Source organism: Mangifera indica, chromosome 3 (genome assembly GCF_011075055.1).
Source record: "Mangifera indica cultivar Alphonso chromosome 3, CATAS_Mindica_2.1, whole genome shotgun sequence".
Lineage (NCBI taxonomy): Eukaryota > Viridiplantae > Streptophyta > Magnoliopsida > Sapindales > Anacardiaceae > Mangifera > Mangifera indica.
The window spans coordinates 22691489-22701704 of record NC_058139.1 but is presented as its reverse complement, the minus strand read 5'-3'; the positions used below and the strand labels follow the sequence as shown (position 1 = coordinate 22701704).

Sequence of the window (10216 nt, the reverse complement as noted above, 5' to 3'; positions counted from 1 at the left end):
ATGTTATTATAAATTTTCTGTAGTTTTTCCTGTATTGTTTTTATGTGCAGGTGGCATGTTGAACTTTCAGCCAAAGGAGGAAAGAAAATCGCTTCACATATTGGCTTCCTTAGCAAGCTGCAAGGTACAGGAACTTGTTTTTATTTATACAATCTCGTGTTTTACTGTGGTGAAATGGGAATATCATTTTCTGAAAATCTTTTTTTGGGGTGAATGAAATTTGATAGGTGTTAATGTTTTATGGGAATAGTCGTTGATATTCCACTGGCTTTTAGTCTGTCCATTACTCTGATGTAAGGATGGATTTGAGTTGAATTTAGTCTAATATGGGTTAGTTTGAGTTTGATTCAAATATAAAATAATGATTAATTTGAGTTCGTTTGATTTGGTAGTAGATATTATCGGAGGGTTATTGGTAGGATGAATAGTTTCACTAATAAAATAAATAATATTGTCAAAGAAATGAATAGTATCATCAGATGGGATTTGAGTGAATTCAAGTTGAACAATGAATCGAGTTTAGTTGGCTTGATTTAGATCTGATTTTATTCACACGATTGCGGTTTGGGTTAGTTATTATAAAATCTATGATTAATCATGTGATAAAATATTGAGTTGGAAGTGAAGGGATTTATTTTTTAATTTGTTAAATGAGTATGGATATTGGAAGGTTGGATTTCTGTTTTCTGATTGCATTAATTTCAATTTGGAATGGGAACTGAATTTATAGACTAATTTTTTTTTCTTTGGCATAATTATAAAAGTCCCTGGTTGTCACTCGTCAATATAGACTAGAAACAAACAGCGAATCAATTTGATCTACCTCTATCCGAATTTGTTTAATTGTTTTTAGGTGTAGGTTCCAATTGAGTTAATGAGTATAAAGTTAGTTTAAGATCAGTTTGAATCTCAAGTTCAAAACAATTAATCTGAGTAATAATGAAAAAAAATTATTGTCGGAAGATAAAAAGGCTCTACGAAATTACTGCCCACTTGTATAGTATAAACGGTTGCTAAAATTTCAGGGACATCCCTTCAAACTATAAATATTAATTTTAGGATGAAATACGAACACTGAAAACAGTGAAAAGGTCCGCAATTTTGGATTAATTCGAATTCTGTAAAGTAAATTCGAATATAATTCAGATTGAATTATGGGCGAGAAGTATATTGTACCAAAATTTTACAATTTTGGCAAATTCGCCGTCATGCTGAACTGTCAAACCAAAAATCTTAGCTTATTATATCATCGTTCTTACGTCTCACCATTGACGAAGAACATGTTTGAAAAGTTACAAAGCATACAAATTGTGCGAGTTTGTTACAAAGCATGTATCCCACCAACCCCAATTGGACTTTACTTTCCATTGAGCAATACCAATTCTCTTCTTCTTCTTCACATTTACACTCAGTCGCCTATATAAATACCTACTCAATTTCCCGTTTTCAACCATAACCCAATACAAGTCTTCATGGAAACTACCACCGGTGCGTTGGTGAGTCAATATCTACTGCTGGGCTTCTTTATTGATTTATTTATTATTTTGTTTGACTTGATAATACTATTTTAATGTTAATTTATTGTTACTTGCTTCTTTGTTTGCTAATTCATTTTCGTTCTTGTTCTTTTCGTTACAAATAATCCTTTCTTTTTTGTTTCCTTTTTTTAAAATTATTTTTTACGCTTTATTGGGTGCCAAAGGTATTGTCAATTGTGTAAAGGCAGTGTTGCTGATTCTTGTTGTGTTTTTTTTTTTTTTTTTTCCCTTTTAAGGCTGATGCTTAGTTTTGTCATATGCTTTGTTGACTAAGATATATGAAGATGGTAAGCCCCATTGTAGTTGCAATAGATTTTCTGTCTTCTTGATGTTTTGGAGTTTAGGTGATACTTCAATTTCGTAATATATGATTTTTGGTGATTAGGAGATTTTTCAAGTTTATATTCTGTTTAATGATGAAGCCGTTTATGGGTGTAATTTGTTTCTGTCGTTTTTTTAAAGCTTGCTTCTGGCTCAAAAATGACAAGTGGAGAAATGAGATGGAATCCAACCCTAATTTGTGTTCCAATTATGGGGGATTCGGTGGGGGAGATGTTGGTTGATACAGGTAAGGCAAAGGCTAGTGGTGCTGACCTTGTGGAAATCAGATTGGATTGTTTGAAAAATTTTAGCCCTCATGAGGATCTCAAAACCATAATCAAACATTGCCCTTTGCCCACTTTGTTCACCTACAGGTTTGTCGCTCTGAATTTTCATGCTTATTCAATTGATCTAAGTTTTGTTGATGTGGAGATGATCAAGAGCTCTGAATCGTAGTTTAATTTTGTAATTTCTAGTGTAGAGTACCTGTAAACTTCACTATGATCTTAAAAGTTGAAGAACTTGGAATCATTTGATGATTATTTGCTTTTCTTTGGTTCTGATTCTTTTGTATACATGAATATGCTTTGTTTTTTTTTTTTATTGTTTTGACTTTTCAGAATCATGCTGCGATTATAATCCAGTGAAACTGTGAACATTAAAGGTTTAGGTTTTTTTGTTTTCTCTCTTCTAAAATTGGGATTTCATGTATTGTTTTGATTCCAGCAAATTGTTTGTTTCCTCTTGGTGCACCATTTTTAAAGACATTGTGTGTTTTTATATAACTTTAAGGTTTTCCAGCTTGGACCACTCTGATTTTTTTTGCTTTTCTATTTAGACCAAAATGGGAAGGTGGTCAATATGAGGGTGATGAAAAAGAGCGATTGGATGTGTTACGATTAGCCATGGAGTTGGGAGCTGATTACATTGATGTTGAGCTTCAGGTTGCTTCTTTGTTAATATGTTAGCCTGAAACAGTTTTTTTTTTTTTTTGGTCACGATCTTCTTAAGTAAAAAGGTTATAATGTTATCCTGATTGGAGCATGTTAAGTGCTGGCATATAAAGGGTTTGAGTGCTATTTGAATTTAATATGTTTCAGCATTTGAATTGTACATATAAATTGATGTGTGCAGTTATTACCTTGCTCTTGCAGTTGCTTGTCAGCTTCTTAACAATACTTGAGCTGCATTGCATACATTGAATATGAATGCAGTATCATTTTACATAGTTATCCTATTATGTGTTTGTTAAGGTTGCTCTTGAGTTCAACAATTCCATACGTGGGAAGAAGCCTGAAAAGTGCAGAGTCATTGTTTCTTCTCATAACTATCAGTGCACTCCATCCGCTGAAGATCTTGGTAATCTTGTGGCAACGATACAAGCAACTGGAGCTGATATTGTGAAATTTGCTACCACTGCTTTGGACATAACTGATGTGGCTCGCGTTTTCCAGATAACTGTGCATTCTCAAGTAAGCCACATATGTGGTGCTGAGTCTTACCGATATATAAACTTTTTCTATAATCTCTTTCTTGTTGAGTTTAAATCTAAATCACTATTTAGCTGCTAGAACTTGTGGCTGATATAAAAAATAGCAGCCTAAACTAATCAATGCTGATTATGTGAGGTTTTATCCTATTTGTTTATTCCTAGTATTTTAAGCTTTAGTATAAGAAGCGATCCTCAGTAAATAATTTGTTGCTCAGGTCCTTGTGAAAATGATTTTTTTCATCTTAGGAATAAGAAATGCTTCATTTTGAAGTGTTGGTTTTTTAGAATAGACATTGTTTAACTTACAATAAACATGAAATATATTATCATTAACATCTGCTGTGAAGTAGTACAATAAACATCTGCTATTGAGATACTGTAGAACTCTGGCAAAAAATTATTCATGATATAGCAGAAAGTGTTGGATTGATCATCTGTCCTTTATCAAGCTTTACAGGATTTATTGGCTTGAATCTCTGTTATTTTTCTCTAATTTTTTTTTTTTTTTTTGAGTTCTATTTCTATATGATAGTCATTATTAGTCGAAATGCTGGCTGTTTAACTTTATTGTTTTATGATTTTAAGATGTTTTATATGATCAGATTGTGTATGATCTTCCTTCCTGGATTTTCAGGTTCCAGTTATTGCACTCGTTATGGGTGAAAGGGGTTTAATTTCACGGATACTTTGTGCAAAATTTGGTGGTTATCTTACTTTTGGTACCCTTGAGTCTGGAATTGTATCAGCTCCTGGTCAACCAACAATCAGAGATCTTTTGGATCTGTACAATTTTAGACAGTTAGGACCTGATACGAAAGTATTTGGGATTATTGGTAAGCCTGTTGGCCACAGCAAATCGCCTATTTTGTATAATGAAGCATTTAAGTCTGCTGGTTTCGATGGGGTTTATGTTCATTTGTTGGTGGATGATGTTGCAAAATTTTTCCAGACATACTCATCCAGTGACTTTGCTGGATTCAGGTTAGTTTCGTATGCAGCATTGCTGTAAAGAAAGCATAGCTTTCTTTATACTTCAAAGTATTATGTGTTAGTGCTGTGGTTTTATGATTGCCATCTTTCCTTGAGTTCGGTTGAGGTTTTCATTCCATGAGTGATTAGGGAAGTTACTTATTGTTTCTTGTTATGTGCTGTAAATCATTGTTACATTTTATGTCAATTCTTAAGTATATGTTTCAAACTTACAATTTAAACCAAAAAGTTGTCAACCATTGTTAGAGAATAATTTAATCAGGAGACTTCTAATTTACTTACAAGAGATCTTACATGATTAAGCTAGCTGTTATCTGCAAGTTTTATGTATAATATATGTTGACAGAATTATTTTGCAATTTAGAATTATGTAGCAGGTTTGAAACATGATTTAATGTATCTTCATTGCCAATGCAGTTGTACAATTCCTCACAAGGAGGCTGCAGTAAAGATCTGCAATGAGGTTGATCAAGTTGCAAAGGTAACTATGATCTATTCATGCTTTAATGAGGGCTGAAATATAATCACCATGAATGTAGTTGGTAAACATTAATAATGTGTGTCTTTTCTTTTTGTCATTCCCATGCATAATTGGTTTTTTCCTTTTACCACGATCAAATCTTAGTCAATTGGAGCTGTTAATTGTATTATGAGGAGGAGTGATGGAGAGTTATTTGGTTGCAATACGGACTATGTTGGTGCTATTTCTGCTATTGAGGATGGACTAAGAGGTCTCTGTTGTGCTCCATTAATAGAACTATTTATTTTTGCCCATTTTTTTTATTTAAAGTTGTTGAGGACCTTGCTATTTTCTTTCACAGGTAGAGAAAATGGTAGTGGCATAGTTGGTTCACCTTTATCAGGAAAGTTATTTGTGGTTATTGGTGCTGGTGGTGCTGGCAAGGCACTTGCTTATGGTGCAAAAGAAAAGGGTGCAAGGGTTGCGATCGCCAATCGCACATATGGTAAGATTTTACCTTTGATTTGCTTCAAGCAATCTTTTTTTATTTTTTTTCAATACACATCGCTTTCTCATGAACGTTTGGATTCCTCTTTTAACTCTTCCGGACTGTTTTCTGGTGCAAGCATATCATATTCATCTATGCTCATGAGCATTACCTGTTATGGCTGATGACTGGTGGTCTCTTTGTACTATAATATAAATGACTTGAAGATGGCATTTTTTTTCCTTTTTGGTAGAAGGGTTAAGGTTTTTTAATGGGAATTTAGTGGAAGCAGCATTTCCTATTTTATAAAAGTTGTTTTTGTTAAGTAGGAGGAAGATATCTTCCTTTTTTTTTAGTGTATATGGCTCCATGTTCCTTATTAAAAATGTAAAAGCACCTCTTCTTGTATTTCATTTGAGATGGTAGACTTTACGAATTTTCTTATCTATGAAATGAAAGATGTCAGCAATCTTTACATTACATGCTGTTCATTTGTGATTTATTTATTTTTTATTTTATTTTTTCATGGTCATATTAGGCTTTTTACAAATGTAAGGTTAAATACACTTAACTTGGAAGTGTGAAATTTCATTAATGTCATTCAAATAGGGAAAAAAAATCTGAATCTGTAAGATACAGCTATTGTTTCACATCTGCAATTACTGAATTATCAGAAAATAAGGGTTGGTTGATGATATTTATAAAACCTTAGAAGAGGTCAGTTATTTTACCCAGAAACATATGCTAGATTTAGTACATGACATATCCTTCTCTGTCCTGCTGGTTGACAAAAAACATTAGTAACACAACATTACCTTCTAACCTCTTTTTACTTTTTCAGTTCTTTATAAACATTGATATTGGCTCAGATTTCTTGTTATTTGGCATGATTTATTTCATTGAAATGTTTTTGCTAGAACGTGCCAAAGAACTTGCCGACATTGTTGGAGCAGATGCTTTGACTCTTGCTGATCTGAATAACTTCCATCCAGAGGATGGTATGATTCTCGCAAACACAACGTCTATTGGGATGCAACCAAAAGTTGATGAAACACCTATTTCTAAGGTTTGCATTCTCCTCATGTTCTTTTTTTAGTATGATGTGCTCTGGAAGAAGTTTTGAAGATGATGCTATCATTTATTACCCATACAAAAAAATAGCTGATGAAATAATTGGGCTATTATTAGAACAAGCATATTGTTAGTAAAAATTGTCCCTTGTCCTTCTTACCTTTGGAATTCCCTAATACTAAAATTAGGGTTGCAAACGAATTGAGTTGTTCACAAGCTACTCGTGACTTGGCTTTTGTCGATCTGGGTGAAGCTCGTCGCTTGGCTCGAGTATAATATCAACAAACTTTTCAAAATCTTGCGCTTACACTTGTACAGTTTTACACTTTGATTGTGAATATGGAGGGTAATTGATAAATATATAAGTTATAGGGTTTAACTATAATTTTTTTAATCGAGTTCGAGTTGACCGTTCCTAGCTCAAGCTCGAGCCCACAAGTCTCGAGCTCTTTCTTCAACTAGGCTAAAAAATACTCAACTTGGTTCGACTACAATGCTAATTGGAATCAATTGCCCAACTATCCAGTGAAATGTTAAAGTCAATTTTTTTACCTTCAAAGAAAAACTAGAAATATTGCTAATTGGTGACTACAATAGAGACAGATATGATAGTGATAGTGAAAAATGAAAAAGAAACATAGTGATCATGATCCAACAAAAACCAAAGACTAGAAGAAAGGGAATGTTAGTCGGAGGAGCCTCAGGGATGGAAAGAGGTTTAAAAGTGGATTGAGATGGTCAGGAGAAAAACCAGGTTAAAATATAATGAAAAAAATGACATTAAACCTCTGCAAATGAAAGGCTAAAAAGGGCAGTTATTTCTGTTTAAGAATTGAATTAAGCTTGCATATGAAGGCATCATAATTGACATTCTGCTTTGATAGGATGTTTTGAAATATTATTCGCTAGTTTTCGATGCTGTTTATACCCCCAAAGTAACTAGACTCTTGCGAGAAGCTGAAGAATCTGGAGCCAGTACAGTTTCTGGGTTGGAGATGTTCATCGGACAGGCATATGAACAATATGAGAGGTTCACTGGATTGCCTGGTATGATAAATGCATCTAGCACAAATAGATCCATCATGGTTTCTTCTTTAAAAGGGTCTATTATTATGTATATTTATTATGTTATCTATGTTCTTCCACTTGTAGCACCCAAGGAGCTGTTCCGGAAAACCATGGCAAATTACTAAAACGGTATTTTTTGGCCAATTCATTGCATGCTGCAGATATTGATTCCCTTCAAGTCAACTGAAGGCGTTTCTGTGCTTTTGGGTTTATCTTTCTACTTTATTGTTAACATATTTTTTCATATGTTAGAACGGTAAATAATTTCCTTGATTTATCTGATGAAATATTTAGGACATTTAGAAATTTCTGTGTTTTTCATATAATTTTCTTAAAGTATTTGTGACTAAGGCTATAAATGAGCCGAGTAGTGGGCAGACTTGATTATTGTTGAGCCGAGTTTGAGTTCAATAGCCCAATTTGAGTAAAATATAAATAAACTCTTAAAAATATAAAATTTTATATTTACATCTTTAAAAGTTTATTCATTTACTTTGAATATGAGAGTGATTGGTAAATATATAAATTTCAAATTTTAATTATAATTTATTGAGCTGAGTTCAAGCTAAGTCATTCTTATCTCGAGGCTAAGCTAAAAACTTCTTACTTCAACGAACTCAAGCTTGAGTTGGGCCTAAATGTACTTGAGTCATGTTTAAGCCAATAATTAATATTTGGTTTGGCTTGATCACAACAACACAGCATGCATGATGTTGCAGCCAGCTATATCTATGATTCTCTTGGTTGATGGAGCAATGGCAATTCTTGTTGATTTTTCTATTTGTTAAGAAGTATCATTTCTTTTGTTTTCAATGTAACCCGCACCGTTTAGGATTATCTCTTCCTTGGGCTTGGTCTTGATTACAATTTTTTTTTTTAAATTTTTTTGTATTTGTGAATTATTATCAAAGTTTTTAATCCCGCAAAAGTGTTACTCTACTTAACGAGATCAGTATGACATAATTAAAATTTTAAAAGAGATTTTAGTCATGTATTGTTAATATGACAATCGGATCTTAATTTGATACAATTCTCTCGAGTCAATTTAGTCTAATTACTAAAACCAATTTTAGTTATTATTCAAACTAGATTTGACATTAATCCTTATTGAAGCGGTTAGTAGTTTGGGGATTTTTATGTGATGGCTACAAGGGTTATTATGTCCTATGAACTAGTTCTCTTCCTTTTATTATTTATCGAATAGGTTAATTAATTTCGATTTCAAACAATTCTTTTACATAAAAACCCTATTTTTGAAACTCGGGTTTTCCAAGATGAAATCAAGTGTTTTAAACAAAAAGCACATATGAGTTGAAGAACATAGACAACACAAATAGACTAAACAAATTCAACAAATACTTTATGTGAGAGATGAAGATATTTAATTATTATATTTATTGTGTTAAAGAAATTAAATTTTATTTTCTTCTATCAAAAATAATTGAAATTTTAAATTTTTTTATTATATTAAGTATTTAAACTTCCTTTTTGTATCTCAATTTAACAATAATAATAACATCATCCAATTTACCTATAATTCTAAGTTATTCAATTATCTTAAAACATTATAGTTCGTATTAAAACTCTTGTAGGTGACTTCAAATAATTTAAGAAGGATACTCAAACTTAGGCCAAAAAAATATTCTCATCCAAGGTTTAGTGTAAACTCAAACTTATATCTGTTAACTTGTAAAAATTTAAATATTCATCTGTTTGTTAATTTTGGCTATTACAGTTAAAGGTAAAATCGTTAATTAGAAAATTTATTTAAACAAAGAAAATTTTATTTTTTTTCTACTATAATTTTAAAAATTAACAATTTTCCCCCAAACTTAATTTTAGAAAGTTATTTTTTCATCTTTCCATCTAGTTTTCTAAGGTTTTATACTTTAGAGCTAATAGCCACCCTTTTAAAGTTTGAAACATTGCACTTATACCCTCAAAACTTCATTCTATCTTTTCAACGATTATTCTTCTCAGTGATTTACTTTGACATGTCGTCAATCTCACAAATGACATCTTTCCTCCCCCTTCGGTGGCATCCCAACATGAAAACCATCGAATAGATTGATCAGACAACATCTCACGAACTTGAATGTCATTTGGTCGATCTATACATCAACCACTGCACAAATCTGTACACACAAATCCGCCCATTTCTATTGGATTTGTGGTGGTTCACATGTCGAGAAACTATTGGAGATGGAGGGGAGATGTTGTCAGAGTGAATTGTTTAAAAAAACGACAGCCAGAAAGATGGAATGAATATTTGGGGTATAAGTGTAATGTATCAAACTTTGAAGGAACAATTGTTTACTCTAAAATAAAAAACCCTATATAGTAGGGATGAAAAGATAATTTTTTAAAATTAAGTTAAGAGAAAAATGGTCAGTTTTTAAAATTATGATGTTTAGATAAATTTTTTAAATGACAATTTTACTCTTAACTGTAACAATTAAAATTAACAGATAAGAGAATATTTAAATTTTTTAAAATTAATGGATATGAGTTTGGATTTATATTAAACCTTAGATAGGGATAATTCTTTTGGTCTCAAACTTAGCTTGTCATGCTCTGCAATAACTTGATGAACCATCTTCAACCACTATGTTAAAATAAGAATATTCACATGGGTGGAACCGGTAAAATTATATGTATTAATAATAATGATATATTACCATATAATAGAATTTTATATATTTATTTATAATTTAAAATTATTTACTCTTATAATGATATATCATTATTAGTACACAAACTAAAACTTATTTACTCTTAGCATACATTTT

At 31.8% G+C, this 10216-nt stretch overlaps 1 protein-coding gene across 2 annotated transcripts; it reads left to right on the top strand.

Moving 5' to 3' along the window:
- The first annotated feature begins 1208 nt into the window (after positions 1 to 1208).
- On the top strand, positions 1209 to 7876 carry LOC123211171 (bifunctional 3-dehydroquinate dehydratase/shikimate dehydrogenase, chloroplastic-like). Of its 2 annotated transcripts, none has more exons than XM_044629722.1 (11): positions 1209 to 1496; positions 2001 to 2233; positions 2698 to 2803; positions 3113 to 3331; positions 3986 to 4332; positions 4759 to 4822; positions 4967 to 5072; positions 5163 to 5306; positions 6206 to 6354; positions 7244 to 7406; positions 7512 to 7876. In XM_044629722.1, the coding sequence occupies exons 1-11, from the start codon at positions 1473 to 1475 to the stop codon at positions 7550 to 7552; spliced, it is 1596 nt and encodes a 531-aa protein (XP_044485657.1). In that variant the 5' UTR covers positions 1209 to 1472; the 3' UTR covers positions 7553 to 7876. The 2 variants fall into 2 exon arrangements, with proteins under 2 accessions (XP_044485657.1, XP_044485658.1); XM_044629723.1 differs by lacking the exon at positions 1209 to 1496 and adding an exon at positions 1668 to 1825.
- The last annotated feature ends 2340 nt before the right edge of the window (positions 7877 to 10216 follow it).